The sequence below is a fragment of the Haemaphysalis longicornis genome, unplaced genomic scaffold, assembly GCF_048455015.1.
Source record: "Haemaphysalis longicornis isolate Haplotype H1 unplaced genomic scaffold, Haemaphysalis longicornis Haplotype H1 scaffold_9, whole genome shotgun sequence".
Classification (NCBI taxonomy): domain Eukaryota; kingdom Metazoa; phylum Arthropoda; class Arachnida; order Ixodida; family Ixodidae; genus Haemaphysalis; species Haemaphysalis longicornis.
The window spans coordinates 79,083,560-79,110,802 of record NW_027526460.1 but is presented as its reverse complement, the minus strand read 5'-3'; the positions used below and the strand labels follow the sequence as shown (position 1 = coordinate 79,110,802).

At 47.0% G+C, this 27,243-nt stretch overlaps 1 protein-coding gene across 1 annotated transcript in view; it reads right to left on the bottom strand.

Moving 5' to 3' along the window:
* Nucleotides 1-24,973, bottom strand: part of LOC144153281 (uncharacterized) — a 71,991-nt gene extending 47,018 nt beyond the window's left edge. The window contains exons 1-9 of the mRNA XM_077684933.1: nt 24,967-24,973; nt 19,920-20,057; nt 15,454-15,594; nt 12,775-13,016; nt 11,501-11,622; nt 9,800-9,914; nt 6,458-6,628; nt 4,809-4,925; nt 3,545-3,674 (exon numbers count right to left, since the gene is read on the bottom strand). Coding sequence (XP_077541059.1) covers nt 3,545-3,674; nt 4,809-4,925; nt 6,458-6,628; nt 9,800-9,914; nt 11,501-11,622; nt 12,775-13,016; nt 15,454-15,594; nt 19,920-20,057; nt 24,967-24,973 — 1,183 coding nt within the window. The remainder of the gene's footprint in view (nt 1-3,544; nt 3,675-4,808; nt 4,926-6,457; nt 6,629-9,799; nt 9,915-11,500; nt 11,623-12,774; nt 13,017-15,453; nt 15,595-19,919; nt 20,058-24,966) is intronic.
* Between the last annotated feature and the right edge of the window lie 2,270 nt (nt 24,974-27,243).

The following is a 27,243-nucleotide window of genomic DNA, read 5'->3' as shown; positions in this document are numbered from 1 at the left end:
ACCGAAACGATGTGGCATGTGAGCTTAGTGATTCCCATTTACACCTATTTAAACTAGTTAGTTTAGTGAGTTTGAGAATTGCGAGAAAGTTGAGGGAATTTTAAAAGTTCTATTTGTCAGAACCTGTTGTTATTTTCGCCTTTTGTAATACCTCTTAAAACATAACCGAATTGGTATTCACCAATTTAGAAAACGGAGTCCCATTCGTGGCAAGCAGTGCGCAAAAGATAGCGTTCTCTAGCGCCCAGATGTGTCTATGGGGTTTGTACATTTTGTTTTCCCGCCCTGCAAACCAATCCTTAACGTATGTTTGCCGTACGACCACTTAATTCCTTCAGGTGTGGGTTACCCTGGAGGTGCTGTCGAACAAGTTAAGCCGTGCGAGGGCACCCCGCAATGGACGCGAAGCTGCACCAAAACAGGACCCTAACAACCACCGCTGAAGCAGACTACAAAGTCGTACCGCCGCCGCCGCCGCCGGCGAGCAGGCAATCCCGTGCGGGGAACGCTGGTTAAATTCGCGGCGCCATCTACAGTGTGCTCCGCGAGTGAAACCCTCCGCCTCACCCCCTCCCTCCCCCGCCGTCGCCTCCGACGCGTTAGGAGTTTGTTGTCCCGCACGCCACGAAAGAAACGTTGGCTGGTAGAGCTAGAAAGCTTCGGTTTAAGAAGATCCTAGGGCCTTCATATTTCGATAAAGGGGGCTTATATTGCCCATAACAAAATGTCTTCCCCGCAGTGCATACGAGTTAAAAGGTGAGGCATACTATAAGGTCTTTGATGTAAGCTTGGTGTTTGTAAGCTGGCTTTACCACATTGTTTTGCACAGTGAAACTCGGCCATCTACGGAGGGGGTATGATTGCAGAAAACTGCTCTAACTCTTGTGTTATCAAACGTATTAAGATGACTTTACCATTACGCCGAGGTTCATTTACTTGTCATAAATAGTTGACAAATCACTTGACTGCTGACGAATCCTGCGGCTTTCGGGATGAAAAAGAGGGTCAAGAGAAGTAGTTTCTACTGTGCCTCTATTTTTAGCTGCGAGAGCGCGCCTCCTGTCAAAATCGTCAAAGCGAATTGCTTAGCCTACTACTAACAGAATTAGCCGAATCCTTCTTTCCGGGTTATTTATATATAGTTCGTATGAATGTGGCATATAAGAAATTAAGCTTAGGAGAGGCCCATTAAGACATCTGGCATTATTGGGAGAAGTGTGGCGGAAGTCACGCGGGTTTTAGGGGCAAACCCCTTAGGGACTGGGGCTGTCGGCGTCTCATGTCATCGTCGTGAACGTCGTCTCATGTAGTTACGGTACTAAAACACCGGGACACTCGTTTATGCTCCACGCTAGAACGCTTCATGCTGCAAAGACACGGGACTTTTACAGCAAATCTGTGTACCTCTACCCCCAACGGTTTCATCTCCGTGGGAAAAAAACGCCGAGGCGTGAAGAAAACACGTATACACTGCATGCTTCGCCCCTCCCCAGGTCTCGCGTTAGCGGAGATGGCCAGGGATTTTTTCTGGCAGTCAACCACATCAAAGCAATGGTGGCGAAAGCGCGGCCCAATGAGGCGCTGCGTCAAGGCGCGGCCTATGTCACTATGCTTCATGCTCGTCCTCCTTGTCGCCATTGGCAGCGACAGGTTCTGCGCTTCTGACTAGAGATTTGATGCCCTTATCCGTCCACACCACAGCACGCACCCCACGGTGTCCTCGTCGGCGTAGTTCACAAAAAAAAAATGACTCTTCCAAAGCATCCGCCACGTGAGATGTAGGTCAATATTATCATATTTGGATCTCTCCCTTCTACACAACGTTGTGTGTAGGCACAGGTGCGCTTGTCTGGCCTTGTCAATGCCGCCAAGGCCCCGATGCAGTGGCGCGTAGTTCAAATTATCCGTGGTGGAACCTAGTTGGATTTGAATTAGCTTATACGCAGTCCTGTATAGAGACTTGGCCTGACCAAATCGTACAGCTAGAATTGTCCATAAATTAGAATGATTGAAGCTCGAATTAACGGGCTTTTTCTGTACCTACTTTACTTTTTCTGTACTTACTTACTTTTTACTTATGTACTTAGTTACTTTACTTACTTTACGTAAGTACTTTTCTGTACTTACTTTACTTTACATTTAATTTTATGTGATGTTTTACAAGCTCAAGAAACCTTTTACTCGCCGCGAAGGGTAGCGTACTCGGCTGGCACAACTTTGTCGCACGTAAAAAGCCATTCCCAATATGTTCACCGGCGCGTGTTTTAGAAGAATTTACCGATTCTGTGTCGCTAGAATGAGACGATCTAAAGTGTCGGTGTTCTTATTAGCGCGCACATTATGAACACACAGCAATAAATGTACGTACACATCGCATTGTAATCTCACGAACCAACCTTGCGGGAGACATCTCCGACTTTTCTTATCGTCAAGCAATCTGTTACGCTATATTAGAAAAAATTCAAACGTAATGCGAGAGAATATAGCCACAGATTTTACGGCCAAGCCCTTCATTCTTCCGGACAATTTTATTGATAATGGTGGTTGGATTTCAATGGCGCGAGGCAAAACTGGGGCAGAGAGCGCCAAAAAGTATGCTTAGCTTACAAACATTTAAAGAACAATGCTAAGATACGTGAGCCAGAACAAAGGTTGACTCAAAGACAATGAAGATGGCTGGTGTGAAAGGCCAGGTTGTGGTCATGAGTGATACGATATGAGGTGTAGATTTAACTCCTCATAAAAGTTATGGACACGTTTGACAGCAAACATATGATTTCCCCCTAAAAGGTAGGATGGGTGCAGTAGAATGTGCCGTCTGTAAATTTCACTGAAGTGTTTGTATCGTGTTGTGTTGAGTCAGACAAATTTATTACCTTCGCCCTGGCGACATCCCGCAGGACGCCTCCTGATATTATTTTGACTGCATACCTGAAGTAGCTTCTATGGGCACCGAGGGAGCAGAGTCCCTCCGCCTTCTAAAGCGTGTAATTCAGAAATGAAAGGTTGATGCGGATATTGCGATTGGTTCTCTTGCTCTTCTTTTTATTTTGCAGCATCTTAGTGCTTCGAGATGTACCATATTTTGCGCTAAATTTGATTTGGCTGGACTTCTTTTCGCGAGACATAAATGTAAAGCCAGCACAAAACGAGAAGTCTGTTCTAATTGAAACGTTTTCCTCTTAGCTACAGCAGTAAGACAATCGACATAAATATCCGCTCGCCGGCCTGCATGAATGAGATGTCGGTATTTTACACAATTATGTGTGGAGAGATACACCGGACGGGTATACAAAGGACTCAAGGCAATGACCGCAGGAAGTGCTGCTTTCTGGGCCACTGGGTTCATACTGGAGCTCGGAAAAAAAAAACCATAGAAAATATGCGGCGCAAGCACGAAGGAAACACAAGACAAGACGCTGTTTGCTGTCTCTTCTCTGCTTCGTGTTTGCGTTTCATTTGTTGCAAATGCTTTTTTTTTTCAGAACGGCATGATGGTGACATTTGAGAGAAAAATGGGCATAAAAAAGGCGTGGGCTCGTACTCTGCACTTCTCGGATGGCCTGCAGCCTCGGGAAGCGGTTGATGCCGTCGCAAATGGCGTCGTTGTCATCGTGGTCCACGTGGAACACTGCGACACACACCCCGTGAAACACATCCATGGCTCGGCTAACCTGGTAAGCAAGAAACAGAACATGACCGATAGTTAAGGTCAGGTTAGAGGTTGTCCAAAACAGGTAAAGTTCGACATCCTGAACAACATGCTTATGTGCTAAAACTTGGCACTGGGTCAGTACGCCGAGATGACTTGGGCGACGCCTGTTTTCTAAAACACTTTGTAAGAAAAAAAAAAAAGAGACGAATTTACGGCTGCCGGAAAAAGGTCAGTATACCGAATAAGACGGTGAGAGTCAGTGTGTGATTTGCGTGGATAGTTTGCTGAGAGTTTCCCTAGTGCCGAACGTACCGTCAAAACGTGCGTGATGCACTTTCTCGATAAATACGCCGTAAACTTTACGCCCACCGCGTTATTAGCGCCACGACATTGCTATAGGGGTGTATTGGTCACTTTACGACATAAACAAATCTAACCCCTACCCCAGAATCATGAGTTACTCTAGCACCTTGGGGATAGGAACAACTAAAACAAATCCATAGCCCTCTCCATCCGAGCAAGTTGGTAATAACGTTCAAAACAAACTGGCCCTAGAACAACGCGGGCTTTTTGTTTTTACGGGACGCGTTCTTAACGTACTAGGTATTGTGGTGGCGACGGAGACAATTGTGGTCCTGGCCAAAAACGTTTGAGGAGTTCAAGGTCATCTGACAAGTACAACACTGTAGACACTGTGACAGCAATGCTCATGATTGGTCGAGAGCTCTTGAGAAGGTGAGGGTGAGTAAAAAAAAAAAACAGTTGGGAAAGTGTAAAGGAGGCCAACCTCCCTCGGCTTCATAAAGCCTGCGCTCGGCGACGTCGGCCACGCCTTCAGAGTCATGCTCATACCGGCACTACGTTAACCGTGATTAACCCGCGTGAATGCGAAGCCAAGCGCGCCAACAATCGCGAGGCTCATTATGTTATAGGCAGAAGGCCAAACACGAAGAGTACAAACGGGAGTTGGAGGAACTGGATGACTGGGGGGTTTAGCCCTCTTCTCGAAGATGTTCCACATCAGAAATGGCATAGGTTGCGGAGAGAATTGCGCTGACAATTTCGAGAAATAAATGTCCCCGCTTGTAGCTATGCGCAAAGAAGGCGTTATTTGTAAGCATGTATTTCGAACGAACGCAACAGCAGGACGCACTTTCTCCTTGATGGCAACTTCGCTGTCGTAGGACAGCCACGCCTGCGCCCTCCTCCTGGAGGTGGATAGAGCCACTTGGTCCTCTTCGGGCATAACATAGGGGGAGGTGCCACACATCTGCACGCAGAGAAGGAGAAAGAGAGAGAGAGAGAGAGAGAGAGAGAGAGAGAGAGAGAGAGAGAGAAAGCGCGCGAAGCTTCCAAGAAAGGATACAGTATACCTTAAGGTATAGGCACTACGGGCCATTCTACCGCATATGAAATATTCCAAATGCGACTATAGTTCGTAAAGCTGCTTGTGATTGACGAACACATTCCACAACATATGAATGATTATTTCCACAGCCGCCGACATTCGTTATACGTTTCAGCAAACAAATTTTAGTTATTGTGTAAAAAGAAAAAAAAACAACTGTAACAAGAGACAGCGACGCAGATAGCGAAAGTATTTTACCAGGAATGACTGAATAATTAATTAATTAATGAAACGCTTCATGAACAAATTGGATGGCAATTACGATACTCCCTATGCGATATTTGGGCGCAGCAGCCGTGCACTGAGGCAGCACTCACTCGTGGGTTTTCTCGACGGCAGCGATGATGAACCTCTGCGTCGGCGGCGCAAAGTGCGTCTCAGGAAGGGACGGCGACGTGCGTCTTAAGCGAACGCACATCATAGTCACGCGCACGCCTCCCTCCATTTTTCGTTAAGTGTCACGCCCTCGAGCGCCTCGCGCGGGCACAGCATACTGCCCCCTTCCCAACCTCACAATACACTTCGGAGACCGCTAGCTCGTGCCGCCATGAACAGCCCGCCCCTCCCATTTTCGCGACACTCTCCTCCTCTGCTTTCTTTCATCGTTCGCTTTTATTTTCACTCGGCGGTCCAGGCCATCGTTCCCTCGGTTACGCCGATAACCGGCTCAGCCCAGAGACGGCCGCCAAAGGGCTGCGCCCGAAAATTGGGGGCAGGGGTAGGTCCCGGATGAAAGAAAGGTGTGTAACGAGTGCAACCGCACGTCCAGGGCAGAAGGCCAGTGGGGATCGCTCCTTCCTGGGCTCTGTCTAGCAGGTCTACCTGGTCCTGTAGTGAGGTGCTGAACAGAGTCGTTCCCTATATGTGTGCTGCATCCGATGGCATCTACAGTCACCTGTAGCGCTCTACAACATTCGCGCGGCTCCACAACATTCGCGACTTCATTAGTACTGGTAGCCAGTTAAGCCCTTTCTAGTAGCTTCCATCGCGGCAACGTAAAATAGCCGGTGACATCCTTACGACTACGAACCACTGATTCTCGTCTAGCAGTGCAGACCTCCTGCAATCCCTCAAAGGTTTTACTCGGTTCACTGCAATAAATTACATATGAAGCAGCAGTTGACGCAGCGCGTAGATTGCGAGCATTGCGAGAGGAAATAACGGAGAGAGGGTTGCGTATAGGGAGGGCGCTGACTCACAATTGAGCTCATCGGGAAACCAAGGCAAGTATCACCTACATTAAAACCTAACTTGCCGATTGACGATGGGAGGTTTTAGATAGAAGAGCTATTGGAATTGCGGGTGCGCACGTGACGTTGTGTGTTGTTTTCTCTCTTAATAACATAAAATACGTAGTTAAAAACCACAGACGATAACGCCGTGGCTCCACTCACGGATCCGTAGTTGATCCACTTGCGTCCCGTGCACCACCCACCCACGCTTGGCCGGCTGTTGGCTCCCACGTCGAAGCTCAAGGTGGCCAGGTCGAGAGAGAAGCACATGTTGTGCGTGCTGTTCAGGCTCGTGTCCTCTTTCACCATCTCCATCCAGAAGAGCGCCGATTTCTGCAACGACAAATGCGATTCGTATACGTCAATGAGCGGAACGCAGTTTTAAGATTTTTTTTTGGAGCGTAAGCTACACTGGCCGAGGTTGAGCAGTTTCGCGTGTGCCGTGAAGGGTCGTTCTGCGCAAGCGCGAGGGACATTGGATTGGATTGGCTTGGCTTGGCTTGGCTTGGCTCGGATTAGATTGAATTTGGATTGGATTGGATTAAAGTTGATTGTGTTTAACTGTGTTGCGTCATAGCCGCGGCAGACGCACTGGCGCCGGCGCGTGCCCAGGTGTGCGCCTCAATTGCGCAGTAGCCAAGTCTGATGCTGCACCAGAGCCGCTTGATAGCCGTTTCGCGTGACTCGCGAAGAGCCGTGCTGAGCATGTGCGAGGAGCAGTGCCTGGACAGGACTGGACTGGACTGGACTGGACTGCAGCTCTTGTCTCACGAGCATTACAATAAAGAAATCTAAGAGAAAATCATCAAACAGTGGGTGGTCGTCTACACTTTACATCGAAACTAACATGTTATCCCTGATGAGCTGATCCACCGCGGTGGTGCAGTGGCTATGGCGCTCTGCTGCTGAGCACAAGGACGCGGGTTCGATTCCCGGCCGCGGCGGCCGCTTTTCTGATGGAGGTGAAAAGCAGAAACGCCCGTGTGTTGGAGTCTTTGGCACACGCTAAAGATCGCCAGGTGTTCAAAATTAATTCTGAGCCCTCCACTACTGCGCGCCTCATCGCCTGTGTAGCGTCGGCGCGTTAAACACTACAACAAATCAATGAATAAATTCTGATGAGCAGCCTTGCGCAGTGAGCTGCACAGACGCGGCCATTCTGCATCTTTATGGCTTGCTGTCACGCCGTGCACTAGACGCTACACTCTAAGGCAATCCCGTCGTTCAGCTTCACTACGATGCACTTAAATAACCAGTTTATGCCGCGAATAGAGCATGCGTAATCCAATATCCAATCCAATATCCAACATGCATAATCCAAAACATGCCAAACATGCGATTTGGCGAATAAAACGTACCTAACATTTGACTCAAAAACGTGATCTTCGCTGTGGCACTGCGTAGTGCAGCAAGTCATGCTTGCGTTGCGCGACGCCACAACGCAAACAGAACTTTTGAGTGGTATCGTATGCTTGACGTGAAAATTCGCCCAAATTTCTTTCCTGGCTGCATGGATTGGTCGGCCGAATGTGCTGTTGTCAAGCTGAGCGGTAGGATATTTTTTAGAAGAGGTTGCATGATTTGAGCAGGAAGGACGCCAAGTTTTGGGCAAGTTGGCACACTACGTTAAAATGATAGGAGGTCACGAAAGGAGAGCCATCTGATTGGTCCGACCGCCGTTTCTACCCAGCGTGACCCATTTTACGCTAACCGCGACTTATGCTTCACTTGTTTTTCATTATTGTTTTTAAGGCGAAGCTTAGCCTATCTCACTGATTCGTCTCTGAGCTCCAAGAGCGCACACTGCAGCAATCCATCCGAGTTTATCTGAAGAAGATTATGGTTGTGGAAGATTATGGTCGTGGCCGGAATCCAAGTAGCGGGCCTCACGCTATAAAGCCGACGCCTATCCGGCTGCGCCATTTCGATACGGCCAAAGCAGTTTGAATTTGGAGAGGGATGCATGGACGTGCGGAATTACACAGAAAAGTCATGCACACCTCCGTCTAACGACGACGATTGTTGAACGCGAAGCTTCATCGTGCGAAATCAAATGGCTAAGGGTCAAAGTTTAACACGCTGCGATCAAAAGTCCAAGCTGCCTGAAAAGTCAAAGCTCAATGAGTCAAAGCCCAAACCGACTGCGAGTCGAAGTCCAAACTCAGACGACAAGCACGGAACCCTCATTAGGAAGTTCTGCGTTCCCCTATCGCTGTCGTTATAAGGAGAGGTGCTGAGCCCAAAAACGCGGGTTCGATGCCTGGCCGCGGCGGCGCTTTTCTGATGGAGGCGAAAAGCGAAAACTCCTTTGCCTTCGAAATTTCGGCGCACGTTGAAGATCCCGAGGTGGTCAAAATTAATCCGGAGCCCTCCACTACGGCACGTCTCATCGCATGTGTGGCGACGGCGCGTTAGACCTCGTAATCAGAAGGGGGGTGCAATATTTTCATGACGCTTTATGATTTCTATAATTTATTACCCGCAACCACGGCTCAAGGATATACAGGGCGGGGAATAGCCCATTGAGGCTGGCGCGGGCGGGTGACCAGATGACGTCACAAGGAAAACCCACGCGGACTATGAAGCTTCGTCGGTCTAATGAACTCATACTTCTAGCGAACTTTAGCACATGACGAAGAAAGAAAAGACGAAAAACGTCGTCTTTTCGTCTTTTCTTTCTTCGTCCTGTGCTAAAGTTCGCTAGAAGTATGAGTTCATTAGTCAGTAACCAACTCGGCCAACTCTCCGCTTTAATTCTTCGTCGGTCGACGGCGAAGGAGCGAGTAGCTGTATCTGATCGAGGAAATGATAGCGGCCACAGCTCATTCCGGGGCTGTGCAGGGAAATGCCGATCGCGGCTGCGCAACGCAGTTTCTTATCGCGTGACAGATGCCGCTACCTTGACCTTGGCCAAGCGCTTAATTGTGACGTTATATGGTCGCCAAAGGAAGCTTCATCTCCCCTCCTGTCTTGTTAGTTGATTGTTCATGAACTTTAATGCGCCGATGCTGCACGGGTGATGAGGCACGCCCTAGTGGAGAGCTTCGGGTTAATTTTGACCACTTGAGGATGTTTACCGTGCGCCGAAATCTGGAACACACGGGCGTTCTTGCTTTTCACCTCCGTCAGAAAAGCGGCCGGCGCGGGCGGGAACCGAACCGACGCCCTTGTGCTCAGCAGCGCAACGCCTTAGCCACTGAGCCACCGCGGCGAGCAGTTTGTCCCATTTACTTTTATGATCAAGGAACAGCGTGAAAAAAGTCGTTCCCTCTTTGTCAGGAGTGATGCAGTAAGCCGGAAATTATTTTTTATTGTACTGGATGTAAACAACTATGTATAAGTGAAATCGCGGTATTTGATAATATGGCGATTTTAACGTTGAACGTCTTGTTCCCGCTACGTGTCCGCAGCCGAAACTTGGGCGCTAAATTCTGCTAAAGCTGGAAGCGCGGAATTGTTTTCTCATGACCTTAAGGTTGAACAAGGTGACCATGGTGTGCTCACCACAGGAATGCTGGTGGGCACGTCTTCCACCCGAACAAATACGGAGGGGTAGACGAGCCGGCAGAACTGCTCTTCTTCGTGGTAGTGCGTCTCCATCACGAAGATGTCGACGATCCTACGAACAGGGCCCAAAAAGCACATAGATGGTGAAGTTACGGACAGCTCGCGTGCAAGGGGAAAGTTTTCACAGTAGCCGGGCCCAATGAAAACTTTGGAGAACCTCTTTAGGGCCCTTTATTGTCAGAGAAGCCCAGACATTTGCTCATGTTGTCAAAGGAACAATCATCCAGTGTTGCCGTGGTAATGCCGCTGGCCGCTAATAATGCGGAAAGACTAATTTCCGGATGGTCAGGAAGGATAAGGAAGGGGTTGTTGGCTGTGCTGGTGTCACTAGATAAGCTACAGAGTACCGTCACTGAGGCACGCCAGTGAGCAACGGCGGCCATTTTGGTGTTTATCCGTGTTGCCAGATTGCCGCTTCAGCAGCCTCTCCGCTAACTTTGACGAGGTTCTTTGTAAACAACACTGCCGAAGACGCAGAAACACGGCATCTTTGGATACACTTCTGCAGCTGAAATGCTGCGAAGCGCGTTATTGTTGATTCTCGTTCGGAACGACGCCAGTCGCGCGCAGCCGCAGAGCAGGGAGGAGAAGCTGAGGCTACCACAGTTGACGAACAGAAGATGCATAAACAACAAAATGGCGGTGCCCATGAACCGTCGCGGCGTAAACAAACGTCACGTGATGCGAACAGACCAGTGATCGCGGCGGCCGAAGAAAAGAGTGCCGATACTCTGTGACCTTATCTAGTGACACTAGGCTGTGCGTCACCGTTGTTGGTACCACTGAATTTGATGTCCGCTTCCACAGCACTAGCTGCCATCTCGTATATATAGTAATTATATTCGTTCCCAAGCCTTCTTGTCTCACCTCCACCACCCGGATGAAATTTACAAAAGGAAACATGCTTAACTAGATTTCTTCTTCCAAGACATCTCGACAATCTGTGATTATATTTCACCACAAATAAAACCAGTCGACGAGAATCCCCAGTAATTGAGAATGCCAGAGCGCCCACAGCGACGCCGAACCTACAGGAAATTTTACAAAAACATAAAACGTTCTAAAAAAGGCACCGAAAGAGCTCAGATACTATGTTTTCCATTAAAAATAAATTGCTTGATACTGGAAAATTCTGAGTCGAACATACCGGTAGGTAGCATAGGTTCTGTTTCCATTGTAAGCGCGTTCTGTTCACTATGGCAGAATAATTTTTTTTCGGGGGGGGGGGGGGGGGTGGTACGCAGGATTTCTTTCTTTCTCTCTCTTTTTTACTGGCCACCTGTAACAGTGAATACATGTATCGCTACGACAGTTGGAACGAGTTCAACAACAGAAACTTGAACTAGGCTTTCACTTTCACAGTCTTAGAAAGTTGTAAGCATCCACCGCAATGGATTTCGAATTAAGCGTCAATTAGTTGTCCCAAAGGGAAGCTGTAAAAATTGGCCAGATTGTACTAATCGTACAAAGGGGTTAGGTTTCCAGTTTGACGGCGGAAAGGCCTTGGGATCGATTTCGGGTCCTTCCTAACCACATTTTTTTCCTCGGGCTTCGTAGTGATTTGGTGCGACGGACGGATTTGTGTCCGTCTATACAGCTCTGCTGCTCGAAAAGAAAAACCGTGCAAACAAAACCTACCTGTTGTAGTCCTTCACTCGTCCCAATATAGTCTTCTCCGAGTACTTGTCAGGCAACGCGTACCCGGAAAATATCAGCGCCGGCTTCGGTTCCCCCAAGTGTCCCAAGGCCTCCTGTAGGCTCTGTTCGAAAGATAAAGCAGTGCAAATACGCGTTAGCCTTTCTAAAGTAGGGGTCTCGAACACGCGGCCCGAGGGCCGCATGCGGCCCGCGGAACTTTCGATTGCGACCTAGTCCGCTCATGAGTGTCTTCGGTCAGGATGTTTTTTTCGTTCAATAGCAGCTATATTGTGCTCATCAAGAAATACAGTTTTTGACTTTCCTAATTAGTGCTGGCATTATGTTCTCATCTATCGCGATTAATAACCCTTTGTTATGGTAGCGTAAACAGACGTGACCAGCCTGAAGCGATTTGTTCGTGAGGCACCCAATACGGCCAGCATGTGTTGAAGCATCACCGTCGAACAAATATTTCACATTTTAAAACCGGCGGCCTGATTTTAGTCATCCTGGAGATCGATATCGATATGTTTCTCGAATCCTGTCGCCAAGTTCTATTCAGAAATGACCCAATATACCTACAAGATGCAGGAAAGGACTTGTGTCGTTCAAATGACAGACAGCGTTAGCTGACATTTTGTTAAGCCCTCCCCCCTTCCCCCCCCCTCCCCCCTTTTCTTCGTTTCACCGTTCTTCCGTGTCCCAGCCCATGTGGAATAAAATTTCGTGACTGGGGCCCAATCACTGATGCGAGTTCGAGATCCCTGATTTAAAGAGACTAGTTAGTGCGTTGTAACCTTACGCCAATGTTAACCCTTACGGGCCTGGTGGTGTCAATTGACGCCATCACCTAAAAGTTCCTCTAGCGCATAGAGAACGAAACCAAAACTGCTAGTTTTCTGGGTAATTGTTCTTCAATCATGCCTGTTGTGATAGATATCAAAGTTGCTTCATTTTAGTGGAGCTGGACGCTACAAAAAAAAAGAAGCTCCGGTGAAGACGAAACTACGACATTGAGGCCGAGAAAAATGGCGGCCCGAATTATATTCTCATGATCGTAAATCTAAAAATGCGTGCGCTACGGAGCTCGTGTTTTGTTTGTAGGTTCACGTAGTCATAAGGTTTAGAAAAATATCCAAAAGTGATGTCTTTGCTCAACATCTTTGCTTTAAAATACAAAAGCCTCCGCGTGAGAAATATTAGACAAGCTAACAGAACCGAGCTTCTTATCTCGCGAACGAATGAAGGAGTTGCAACACGGGGGTGTTAAATACCTCTAGGACTTTCATGATGGCCTTGTGGCGCGTGGTGGTGAGGACTTGGCGCGCCAGCGCGACACCGTTGAGCTCGTTGTGCGAGATCCACTTGGCCAGCTGGTTGGCGACCGAGCTCAGGCCGCGCTGGTCGCGTTCCGCGCTGTCGGCCAGTTCGCGCACAAGCTGCGGGTTCAGCGACACCGCAAACTTGGTCGTCACGAAGCGTTCCCGCAGGGATAGAAATTCCTGGAAACCCGCCGCTGCGAAGGAGAACGTAAGGCTTCTTCTTGCGTACTTGCATCGATCGGACAATACATTGTACTTTTGGAAATATGCTTTGAAACTTTGAACCATCGAGGAATAATTGTTGTGTCTGCTCCGCTCATAATGCCCCCTTTATAGCGAATGAGTATAACCTATGTCCTATAACTTTACTTATGTAAAGATAAGACTGCATGTATCCAGCTAACAAGTAGAGAACAGGTTCCCCGTAATCTAGCAGGAATGAGCTGCTTGGAGCCGCATTTAATTATTTATCTCTTCGGTGTGTCTCGAGTACTTCCTTAAAATTTTGTGCAACAAACGTGTTCACAAAAATTTGTGATATCATCGGCCCTTAAGGAGTGCATAAGGAAAAAACCGATTTGCACGCAAGGAGCGTTCTGCAGAGTTTGATACGTTAAGCTCACGGCTTTCCATACACAATCCCCATATGGTCTGATTTCAAATACGCGGGTGCAACACCATTCCTGAATAGCCTTTCAGCCCATTCCGTTCAGTTAATAAGGAACCGTAATATTAAAACACTACATCCACTACAGGGGCGGAAAATGTGAGTATAACAACCCTGCGAGAGTGTCCTACACACAAGCGCCGTTATGATTATTAATGGACGTTAACTTTCTACACTGCAAAGATGGCCTCAAAAAAACACACGATTTATTGTTTTGTCGCAAAAATATGCCCTCCGATTTAAATTCAAAATACTATAACTCGAAGCCAGAGGCACATTTTATTGGGCTCTCCGCCTTGGTGTAATTGCTAACCAGATGGGATATAGTTTCAGGTGACCGTACATTAAGACAAAGCTTTACATGCCTCATGAGGCAATAAACCCAGCCATGTTCAGATCAAATGGTTATAAATACCCACGGCGAACGCACCATGACATAAATAAAAAAACTTTGGTTGATTCCTTTGTCGTAGGAATCTGTAAAACACGAGTGAAATATGCAGCGAAATCTGCAGTTGAGCATGATTTGCGGGTAGGCGGCGGCTGTCTTGGGGGGTGTACTTGGCGAGCGACTTCCTGCTGGCGGGTCGGTTCGTTAAAGGTGTACTGGCGCTATTTCTGTGACGGATGTGACGTCAGTGAAATCTTGGTGTATCTCGGCATAAAACACTTTCGTGTTAAAATATAAAACCCGAAAACCAACAACCGTAAGCACAACGTACTTTTTAGTACTAAAGGTTGCTTCCCCGCAAGAAGACCCTGTGTGCAGGGCTGCCCCCTCGACAGGCCGCTTGCTTCGTTGTACTGGCGTCACTCAATTGACGGATATGACGTGAATGAAATCTTGGTGCATCCGGGAATAAAACACTTTTTTGTTAGAATTCCTATCTCCGGAAGAGGCCATTATGTTTTATGCATTCTCATCAAATAAACAGCCTAAGTACTCCAAGGAATTCTTGAGGATTGGCATGGCAGCTGTTGGTAGCATTTGAACCTCGAATATAGAACCAGGAGTGTGCTTATTCGCGGAAAAGCCCTAACTCTTCTTCTAGGGCAGCTGCCCTAAGCCACAGTACGTAACGGCTGTCCGGCAGAAATATTCCATAAACACTCCAAGTGTTACAAAACTTTACTCGCTAGGAATTCTTTTAGTAACAGCTTCGAAACAGCATTCCTTTGTTGGGAACGCTAGAAGTCCGATACATGTCCAAACATCGCCAGGATGCAAGGAGACCTTGTGCGTCTGTACGGTTCGACTGGCAGAGTGTATTAAGCACCGCTAGTCAAACAATGCAAAACGACTATGACCAGGACAAGGCAACATGAAGATTACGCAAAAACGAATAGCGTCCGCGCGAGTGATCTGTTGCATAGTTTGTATACCCAGAAATAGTGGGGGTATCTTTTTCACCTTTTTTTATTTTTATATCTTGCAATAATAAGTAGACAAGATGCTGGTAGTTCATTCGTCATTTCTTTGTCCTTTTCTGGACGAAAGGCAAAAGACGCCTGCTACTCCACATCAAAAGCTCACAAAGCGCAATAAGACCAGCCAAATATAGAAAAATGTCTATATCACGTATACATCAAATAAAAAAGAACTTCAACTACGTTTCACATATTTCTTCGTGTGACCACAGCCACTGGACAGGGAAGGCACCACATACACATTGTCAATTCTCGTGCCGCTGTAATGGCACGATAATAATGAACGCGGATAATGGTCAGCGATGTTGCTTTAACAAACCGACAAATTGAAATAAATTGACTTCGAATTTTGCACCAGCGATACTTCATCGATTACAGAACTACAATCGGTATCTGTTGGAATTTGTGAACTGTCCTTTCTTACTCTAACCAATGTCCATCACTAGACTGTTTATCCCGGAAACGCGCATGCCCTGTTTATGCACAAACATATTGAGCAGGCGATTCTGACAGCTTAGCCTCGAGTATTCACTCACCACTCTTGGAGGCGACAAAGTTCTTCGTGGTGCGGCTGAGGACCATGTCCTCGTAGACCAGGTGAGTACAGTACTCCGCCGGCATCTGGTTTTTGTCCGTGGCGTTCTCGGACAAGAAGCACACCAGGTGGTTCGAGATGCCTGTGCGTAACGCATGGGAGGACAGCTAGGGTTATATCGGCGGTATTTTAACATAAAAAAATTCGGCTGATGATTACTATGCTCCCTAACGCGAAGTTTGTACGCAGGGCGAACAGCAGTATTACGGGTGACCCCGCATAGACCTGCTGCGTCTCATAAAGTAATCATAGCATCAGCGATCCCACGAACGCGTGCGTTTTACTCGGCATTAAGCGCGTTTGCATGGATTGGAAAGTAACGTGTCGCATTGGATTTGTCGCATTACCACACCGCAACGCATCGCATGTAAGCAGGACAATTCGCTTGGGGGATGTGTCGCATCCGATGAGCAAAACCAGGAGAGATCGAGAACGCAAATGCTGCTTCTTGAACGCATGTAGCGGCAGTCGCATCGCATTTCTCGGGTCGGCTCGGGTGTTGCTTAACTTAAGGCTTAGCATCGTTGCGGATATTTGATCGCCGCTGTCTGTACGTCTGCAGATGACAACCCTTAACACAACTTTTCTCCACACTGTGCCCCGCTTCTCGTACGTGGAACTTTATTTTCACGACAATTGACGTTTGAGCGATTGATGACCAAGACATCTGCGGTGACCTGTTTTGATTCTTCCCCGCAGCTAGCGTCATCCTTCGACCGCTCGCCGCACCACGCACCGCGGTGCCGGGTCGGATCGTCGAACCCTTTGCGGCCGGTCAACATAGGCTAAGCATCGCGGAAGATATCTGATCGTCGCTTTGCTTTTAAAATCGGCCCTGATAACAATCCCTAGCACAATTTTTCACTACACTATCATCTACTTTCTCGCATGCGGAACTTCTTTTTCGCGATCAGAGTGATTTCGAAGTGCGGCGACAAGCTGTCGCTACCGTAGACTGCGCCGATTCGAGCCGTATTGTGGGCCGTGCGGGCAGGCGCGGCCGGCGTGTGCGCGGGCCGTTTCGGAGGACAGTAAACGCTTCATGATTTCCTTCTGTCGCCATTATTTGCGAACGACGCGAGGAATGCACAAATTTACTTCAGCGGTTTTCGTAGTTGATCGGGCGGTTCGGGGAACGAGCCGCAGGTTTCGCTTCAGCCGCGATAGACGCCAAAACGAACACACGCAACTTGACAGTTATTGGCTACCGGAAGCTGGTTACCGCGGAAATGCGTCCCCACAGCTCTGAGATACGACCGAGGACGGCACTAGTTTCCCATGCGCATGCATGTGCACGCAAACGCGTCGCATTTGCCCGATTAGACGAACCAATGCGATGCGCTACTGTCGCATTCATGTAAACGCCCTTATTGCCTCGTAGCGCGTCGCCGCGGGGGACCATGTCTCCTACCTTTCGCCATACCAGAGACCTTCAATGCCTTTCTGGTCATGAAACTTCGCCGTCACGCTATGGGAGGGCTTCGTTCGCTGCCGCGCCGCGGCGCTGGTGTTGATCGCAGGGCAGCCGGGGGCGTGGTCAGAGCGCGTTTGGGAGGGAACGGACCACGGCGTAAGATAAATCAGACCCACGCCGCCTCATCAGCAGTGCGCTTTCGCTTTACGTGTCGTGGGCCACTCAAGTGGACTTTTCATTTTGTGAGTGGCGAAAAAATTTGCTGCGAACGGGCATGCTGCTATTGCGCTCCTGCCTGCCGGTCTGGCTACGGAGCAGCGGCGGCCGCCCGATGCCCTCCGATCTGCCGTGGCGCCCTTCGCGGTAGCCTTTGTCCCCGAACGAAACTTGGCCGGGAGTTTCATAACCAGAGAAGCATTGAAGGACTCAGGCCATACTTTAACCATCCGCTTTCCTGCTCGTTCTTTCTTCGGTTGCCTCTTCGCTCTCTGCGTTATCTCGTAGCACGTCACCGCCGCAGAGGATATCTCGCGCCGTCACGGCATACAGCCCTACCCTTCACACTTTCGCCGTTCTTTCATCATCCGCTGTCCTCCTCGTTCTATCTTCGGTGGCCTTTTTGTTCTCTGGATTATTTTGTTGCACGTCATCGCCGGAGAAAATACCTGACGTGACCTGGGAATTCTCCTCTCCCCCTTTCACTTTTGCCATATTTTCCTCCTCCACTTTCCTGCTCCTATCTCGTCTTCGGTTTCCCTTGCTCTAGGCTACAATGACGGACGACGGCGCCGTGAAACCACCGAAGTAGGCGCTTAAGTACTGCACATTAAAAGCTTCTTACGTTTACGCAGTTATCTTTGCAGCGAAGCTGTCTTCCACTGGGTTCTGAAGAAAATTGGGCGAGTCTATCGTGTCGCGTCGACAAAAAAATCGCACATGCTCGCACCAGAACTAGTGTGCTCTCAGTCTAGTTTGAGTATCTTGAAAAAAAAATATACTGAAATCAGCAGCTAAGACCATATTATTACGCCGAGTTTCATTTATTTTTCATAATAAATTGGTAGTGAATTTGTAAACGCCACAGAATTCTCTGCTCCTCTCAATAGGTGGTCGACAACGGAAAAAGTAGTCAGAAAAAATACGGCTATAACTCTTGTTTTATTGAAACTGCCCCGAAACAAATGATGTAACTTTCAATTCCAGATGATTTGTAAGAAAATTTGTGTATGTTTCTTTATTCGATCAATGCGGTAAGTCACTATACGTAACTCAATGCAAATTTTGGCGTCATTTCGGGTCGTCACTCGCCTTCGTGTGGGCGGCAGAAAATTTCACTTGTGACCTTAAAGGGACCCTGCAACACTTCTTTCAACTTTTTTAAAACCATAAATGCTTGCAAGACGTAGTCACCCAACCCACCCAGTACTTAGATTAGGGGGTCGCAATGTACTATTATGAGCAATATGAAAGGGAACACAGGAACGCGTGGCAAACAGCCTCGAAACCCACTCGGAGCGATACGCGGATGGCGCTGTAGAAAACGAAGGGGGAAAGGAGGGCGCTCTTCCACTAACTGTTGGCACCCCTACCACGCTGGCCTTTCTACGAAGCCGCAGCTTACGTCATTTCACCGATAATATGGTATCGTCGGACAGCCGATAAGACGCACGGCGGGAATGGGAACAATTGTTAGAACAGCGTCCCCCTTTCCACTTTGTTTCCGACGGCGGCCGCTGCGTATCACTCATATCTGGGTCTGAGGGTGTTTTCCACGCGTTCCTGTGTTCCCTTTCATATTGCTCATAATAGTACCTAAGTCAAAAATGACTGCTTTGTGCTCATCAGATAACTCGGAAATAAAGATGTTTCTCTCTTTCCCGATCTCGACGTTTTTGGACGGCCTGAATCACGTCACTGGGGCCATGTAGCGGCTGTTGGCCGGATTTCCTTCAGTTGCAGCAATGAACGCTTTTCGATAGCAACTTTAAAAATAAAGCCACAATAACAAAGCAGAAACGGAAGGCGTATCTGGTGCGACGAGCAAATCACGCAGTGACGCTCCGTGCTGGCGATAACTGTAGCTGTCGCAGTGCTTCGGGACGCGAAGGAAAGAATGAAAGAGTTTGTCGAAAAGGTTGCGGGGTCCCTTTAAAGGTGTTCGACTGTAGACAAGAACAGAGAATTGATCGTCTTCAGTTTACATTGTCCCAAATCATGACGCTAAACTGGATTAGTGACAAATATTGTCAAATAATATTGTCAATTCCCTGAATTTTTTTCTCCTTGCCTCCCTCCTCCATCCCCCCCTCCCCCCCATTTGCCGCCCGGCCTTCCGCAGTGTCGGCTTCACGCAACTCAGCCCTCCACCTCGAAAGGCTGCCGACCGTTGGTCTAAATTAATCGCTAAACGGAAGCGTGACAGACAGGGTATATCCGTATATAACAGGACATGCAGCGGCTGCGACGAACATATTTGGTCAGGTTAGATTCGTTTACCCTTTTATGTAAAACCCTTGTTTTACGTGACTTCGCTCAATGAGTCGCCCGACGTTGCGGGCCTGTTGTATTTTTAGGAGGGCTTGTGAAGGTTATTAAGTTTTTTAAGCACGATTTAATATCCAGGATGCCGACGCACCCGCATATTTCATGTAGGATAATTAGCCATTGAAGGATAGCATACATACGATGCTTCTGTTCAAAGAGACGTTTTCGTTACTCATGGCGTTTTTTACAAGCACACACACATACACATATGCACATGTGCATGCACACACGCACAGTCGCACACACGCACGCACACACGCACACGCACGCGCACGCACGCACACACACACGCGCACACAGTTTCTGCCCAGTTCTGATCTGTTGAAGACTGCCCTAAACACGCGACAAGATCTCATTCGGCGTTCGTTACAAGACCCTGGAAATGTACGTGTCGATTTGGAAGCTGGTTCAGCCCGGTCAGAGTACTCAGAAAAATGTGAACCACTCACCTCCAGGTTTCAGGGCCTTTGGCACGTTCCCTGACGCCTCGGTCGTGCTTGGTGGTGTTGTTGAGCGCTTCTTCGATCGAGGTTTGTTCGTGCCCTCTGAAGAGACTATCTTCTTTTTCTTGAACGGCAAGGGTTTCGCTGGAATGAGGAGGGTAAACCAGCTGTGGACCTGTTGAGTGTTTGCGGGTTGCTCGACCTGGTTATTGGGCTGTTATAAGTTGAAAGCCCTATGTGTTTCATTGACAGGTAACCTTGAATGACGCGAGTGTCGACACGAGCGATATAAAAACCCAATGAAGATGAGGATCGAATCAAAGCATGTCAACAGTGCATAAGAGATGTTTGTAGATTAACCAACACAGAATATAAGCAAACATTCAGATGACGTGACACAGGCGTAATGAGCTACACAGCGCGAAAAAGACCAAGGACTAGACGAAGACTACAAGCAAGCGCTGTTTGTAGGGCTTGTTCGTAGTCTTATTCTAGAATTTGGTCTTTTTCCGCGCTGTGTAGCTCATGGATTACCAACTAGCCGGAACCCTGACGCTTTTAGGGAGGGTAATCATTCTCGATTAAAATAAATACAACGTTCGTCATTGCGCATGCGTGACCTACTCACTGTCGAGTAATGACATTTCCGTTGTTAAATGGCGAATTGGCACAGTCGAATTTTCTTTCTGAATTGCAAACGCTTCCACAATCTCGCGGATGAGCGTGTCAGTGGATATAACGAGGATCGTAGTGCGTTCAAATTGCACAAACAAGTGAAGCGCTCGGTCACTAGATTACTCACTTACTCACTAGATTACCAGAGGTAAATAAGTAATTAGGCATTGGCAGTAATGATTAGTAAGGTAGATTTGGTTGGTCTAAGTTGGAATAAGACGATTAGGATGGATTAGAATAAGGTGTATTAAGATGAAATAAAATGAAACAAGGTGGATTAACGTGGATTGTTGCAGCGGTAAATTCAGACAATACGCACGTTCTTTTTGTCTGTGAGGTTGGTTGACCTTGGAATGGACATCCTGGCCACCTTTCCGAAAGAGAAAATAAGGGAACCATGTGAGTGTAGAGTGCATAGTACATACTCGGCTCAAACGCAAAATCCTGGCCAGTTTTAGAGTTTAGTGTTGAACGTAGTGTAGAAGCAGCCTGCTACGGCCGCCCTACAGCGCTAGCTGAACCCCGTTGTAGGCTTCAGGCGCAGTTGTATCTTTTAGAGCTGTCTCGTTATTTTGGGAGGTTTTGACCCAGTTCCCACTGCAGGCTTGACCTCCTGGTTACTTCTAAATGTAATCGCCGTTTTTCTTTTTTGTTTGTGCGGCGACAAACCTATTTTATGCGTCGTTTTGTGGCGGCGGCGTACGGTTATGCTGGAATAGTACTCCCCGAATATATTAAGCTTTTTCTGTAACGGACTTCCGAGAAGGCCAAATGAGAGGAGTATAAAGTGACGAACCTCTGCGTTGTTTGGGATGTGTCGAATTCCGCAGTGGACCTGCAAAAAAGTAATAAGTTTGGTCAGTCTGAACTTAAATTTTATCTTTCTTGCATGGGCCTAAAGACTTGTATTTAATTAGTTTTCTGGTAAGCGTCCGCTGCGCCTACTCGCGGTGCCTCCTGTAAAATGAAACAATAAGGGGAGGGAGGCGGGGGGGCGAAACACGGCACTTCTCCCGGAAGGAAAATTTTAGGATATAGAGGGTGCTCGGGTATAGCAAGCGAAACGGGAAAATGAACAATAAAGAATTATAGAGAGTCTAAAGTGGCTTTGCGGTGTACCAAAATCGCAGCCAAAAGATATCGACCTTCTTCGCTGACGTTGAAAGTAATTATTCTCACATCACACAATCTCGTCAAATAAAAATTGGTTACGGCATGAAGTGATTAACCATCCTTACTGTATATGCTCGCGTCCGTACCAATCTCAGGGCTGCAAGAAGTCTTCTTTTTAAAGGGCAATTCCTCATGTCTATCCCTTGTTCTCGATTTATTTGCCACCGTTTTGCGTACCACGTGTGTTTACTTGGGCGGAAGGGACGCACGAATAAAATTGTTTAGCAGGTTCTCAAAATTCTGTATACTTAACATATGCTAAGTGTTAACAAATGCCATATAATTTGCGTAAGGTGTGTCACTCGGTTTAATATGAAACGCTTGTGCGGATTTCACGTCACGTGCTTGTACCTTTACGCACATTCAACCCCTTTGCTTCGAAATGCACCGTAGCGACTCAGATGACACCCTTTTCCAGTCGCGCTGATTCACCTTAAGGGTTCCGTAAACGCCTGACTTTTTTTTTTCTTTTTTGCTGTGTTGCCAAAACCGGACAGGAAAGTGAATGCCGATCCTACTAGATTATCCGGTTAACTTAAAAATAGAGCAAAAACTGAGCAAGACTAGAGTCGAAACATGTCAGTTGATATGCTGCAGCCTAATACAATTTATTGCCATTATGTTTATCTACAACGAACTAACGCTTACAAACATGTAGGCGTGACCCTAGATTCTGATGCAAGAAATTAACCCCAATTTTTTTTTGCTTAGTCACGGTTATGTATTATTTCAATTACATGCGCTGAGACTAATATACTACTTTAAATGTATTGTCATGCACCTCACTATTTTCAGACGTAGGGTTTCACATACTCTCCGATACAATGTTCTTTCTTATAGAAGACCCTAGTGTTATTAATTGCAGTTCCTTTGCTTTTTTTTTTCCTGCTTAAGCATACATTATAACAGTTCTATGTTTTCGAGATTGCAAGGTAGTTTACTTAATCCGGGATTATAATATTTCGTTCTCCAGTTTTGTTTATCAATGGTCACGCCGAGAAGCATGCAGCCAAATTGATGATTGTAGGGTTTAACGCGCCGACGCAACGCAGGCGATGAGGCGCGCCGTAGTGGAGGGCTCCGGATTAATTTTGACCACCTGGGGATCTTTATCGTGCGCCGAAATCTCGTACACACGGACGTTCTTGCTTTTCGCCTCCATCAGAAAAGCGGCCGCCGCGGCCGGGATTTGAACCCGCGACCTCGTGCTCAGCAGTGCAACGCCTTAGCCACTGAGCCACCGCGGCGGGTATGCAGCCAAATTAACCTGAACATCAATCTCCTCGTTTTACACCGCAATTATGGCGAGCTTCACGTCATGTTTTCACGGGCTAGCTCTGGTACTTATAGCGTATAAGTTATGTCAATTTATTTGTGAAGTATGAACGAGTTTTGTTTTTGCGACAAAGAGTACGCGTGGCCAAGCAGCCTTCCTGTATTGATCGTTTCACTTTTCTGGGTGCTACGTTTTATTTTGCACTGCAATATTTAGTAACGTTATCCACGTGCCCTTGTACAAAGACTTTACGCATGAGTCCGGGTTCTAGCATAATTATTGACACAGAGCCCACAAGGTCAACTTTGCGAGAGAATTAACTTGATCCCTTTCTTTTTCTTTTTACGTACCAAACATCTCTTCATGTGATAAATTGACAACCAATTTTTCATGCAAAATGAATTAAGCTCGCAACTTAACACGCACCACTCCCATACTTCACAAGAAGTTCGAATTAGGCTACATCTCCTTTCAACATACCATAAAGCCCTGAACGTTACCATTTGAATAGTAACAATAGATGTAATGATATATCCGCAGAAAAAATGGGAAAGATTACTATAAAATATTTCAGTTATCCCTTAGCGCTTTTCTGTAGAAAGAGGTGACAACAGCATGCGTTCCTCTAAATAAAACATGGCGTATGCTCTAAACGCAATACGAAGTAAACAAGGCTCAGCAGTTCTTACCCCGCTTGCGCTTCTGACCGGCTGCGGAAAATATACGGAACAGTTCATCACCAAGAACCTGACCATTGTTTGCACGCACAGTAAACGTTATGCCTCATATGTAGCTTTCTTAATTCAACATAACGCGGCCTGAGGCAATAATTAACCCAAATTAGAGAAAGCGCCGTGAAATGCTTAAGCTTATGTTGAGTGAGTGAGTGAGTGAGTGAGCGAGGGGGAATGAGTGAGTGAGTGAGTGAGTGAGCGAGAGGGAATGAGTGAGTCAGCAAGCGAGTGAGTGAATGTGTGAGGGAGTGAATTAGAGTGGGAGTGAGTGAGTGGGCTAGGGTGTGATAGAGTGAGTGAACGAATGAGTGAGTGAGTAAGTGAGTGAGTGAGTGAGTGAGTGAGTGAGTGAGTGAGTGAGTGAGTGAGTGAGTGAGTGAACAAATGAGTGGGTGAGTGAGTGAGTGAGTGAACAAATGAGTGGGTGAGTGAACGAAAGAGTCAGTGAGTAGGTGATGACTGAAAACAAGTCAGAAAACGCGTCTTTGAAAGTGAGTGACGATGTGAGGAACTGAATAATGGTGTAAAAGAGTATTGTGTTTTGCAAATTCTTCGCTCAACGAATAAATATTAAAAGGTGAAGTGAAGGAACAAGTGGTTACAAAGAGGAATATTTTTGCGGCACTGTTATTTTGTGCTGTGGCACATATCTCACTCTTCGTAGGCATAAAAATGTGAAAACAAGAATTTAATAAAGCTACGCATTGAGAACTCTCCAGGGTAATAATAACCAGATCAAAAACATTGCACATAGGCGCACTTCACACTTTGCACGTGACAATGTGTCCGTAGAATAAATAGGAGTGAAGAATATTGAACGCCATCCGTGTCATTATCGTCCACCAGTGTCCAGTTGAAGACAAGAGTGCCTTGTGCCACAGAGCAAGTAACAGCACGTTCTTAAACAGACCACCATTTTCAAAACCACTTTGATGAATTTGTGATTGAACAAGTGAAAATGGACGGGCGAGTTAATGGTCAAGCCTGTGCGCACTCCTTACAACCGATGCCGTTCTACGCCAGCACGCCCTGCAGGAAACGCGACTATCTCTGACGATGATGATGAGTGATCGTGGGTAAAGTGAAAGAAAAAAATTGGCCGCGTATCTGCTCCTTTCGTTGCAAATGTCGACAAATGACCGTAGTCTTTGTCGGCATTTGCCAAGTAAATGCCTCCCTTCGCTTTCCCGCTCACCTCTCATGTTGCCCCTCTTCCGTCACGCTCCTTCCAAGGTTAAACACGCTGAAGGTTTGCTCAAGTCAATTTAAATTTACCGCGTTCCACTGCTCCATGCCGGGTGCCTCGATGCCAGTGCTGCCGTACGGCGGAGACGCACGTGAATCGAGGCGCCCTACTTCAACGTTTATAGAGCCGCGTTTCCCTAGTCCACATGCATTCCAAGCAGAACGTGGAACCTATCTAGTGGAACCTTTCGTAACTGTTGCCGCTTGAATTTTTAAAATGCCGCCAGAAGCTATAGTGGCGCGTACAACAGCAGGCGATGGTGTGAATTTTTTTCTGCAGCAGATGTAGTATTCTATTTTGCAAAAAATCAATATTCTATAGATTTCTTTATAAAGGAACACTCTATATATCACTTGTGTATTAATTTTCTGCCCTATATTTGCTTAAAGTCTTGTTTTCCTTCAACGATGTTGACAATTATGGACATATAAACCGGACTTATATGTTTAGTTTCGCTGTGAGTATATAAGACTATTGCGCAGACTTCGTTTCACTTTGGCCTGGTGGCTGAATTTAGTCACAAAGACAAACAGATCTACAGACAGACCAAAATTTCTGGGTTAAGTAGCCCAAGAGAGACTATCGTTCTTAAAAAATAACGCTTTCCGTTGCCGGAATCGAAACTGGGCCCCTCGCGTTATAAGGAAAGCGTCTATCCGAATGCTCTATTTCGACATGGGCGAAGCGAACGCCGTGCCGTACACCCCTAAGTCAAATGTTAGGCCTACGGACTGCACACCAGAGAGTTCCTGGGGGCATTCTAGAAAAGTGGTGCGAACCTCCAGAGTAGCACATAATCTCAGTATGGGAACCAAGAATTCATCAAGAGAGAGCTTCGCGTTACACCATCGTCATCGTTAGACGGAGGGGTGCATGATATTATAGATGAGTAAGTGCTAAGGTGAGTGCTTTAAAAAAAAATAAAGAGGGTGGGATGAGTAGCATGTTTTCTTTCTTTTTTTTGCAGAAAGAACACGTGAAAACGAGCATGAAGCTTGCTGCACGCATTAGGAATCTTGTCAGATAGATGAAATATTCGTTCGAATTATTGGTGTCCCCGAGTTCAACAAGTTATCTTATTGAAAACGTCAATAAGTATTTCATGTAAATCAGCATCCCGCGAACAAAAGTGTTGTTGTTTCTTAAAACTGCGTAAGCGACTCCGAGTCTATAGTTGTGCGCGACGAAACTCAGCAAAAAATACCAAAGAGGGCTTACTATTGCCGCGCTTCACTGGGGCTGAAAAATCAACGGCAATAAGTTTTTCATTTGGAATGTGTGCCTTTAACAGTTACAATTTTCTGATATCTCAATTGTAGCTTTGGTGTACAGCTTCGAGAAATTTGAGAAAGTGCTTCATAACAATAAATGTCTCCCAAAACATTCCCTTCTTTCGCGAACTCCACAGAACTGTTGACAGAGGATTACAGGGCGCAAGGGGGGGGGGGGGGGATCAGTCAGTCGTATGACATCGTTAGCAGTTGAGAGTGTATTGAAACACTGTTTCAGGACTGATTTGAGTACACAAGTTATGTATCACTTACGATGAGGTGGCTTCCTTTTTTTTTCTGCGAAAAGAATTGGGCATAAAACGAGTTAACGAAAGGACGAGAAACCGGCCACACAAAGCGACTATAGGTTGTAAGAAAACGAGCGTAATAGTGAGGGCATTATGAATCTTCTTGCTAGCAGCAAGAGGCCGCCGAAACCTTCTCGCTTACGCTGGTATACGAAGATAACGCTCAGCGACGTATTTGCGCGCTGTGTTCGGTGTGGTTTGCAACGCTCTTTGAAAATCCCGGACAGTGTAGCAAGAAAACATCTAAACGGAATACAGTTAACTCCCGTTCAGACGAACTCTAAGGGACACTGAACGCTTGTTTGTATCACCTGAAATTCGTCTTAAGCGGACCTTCTTTTGTATTGTGTACTGTCGTGATAAATTGAAATACGAACAACGGAGCGCGTGGCTTTCAGTACGTGCCGCGCATCCCGGCGAAGGGGCGCGCATGCGCATTGCGAACAAGTTACGAGAGTTGGTGACCAACCTTGGTATGGAAAGACCTTCGTATTTCCTTCGCACGTTCGGCGCACAGCACGAAATCAAAAATAAAGGAATGTAGCTGTGTGCGCCGTTTTCACCCATCGGAGCCAGAAAGATAGATAACGATAACACTTGCGTGAGCGGGCGCCGACCGCGGTGGGAAGACAAACCAAAACGCTCAC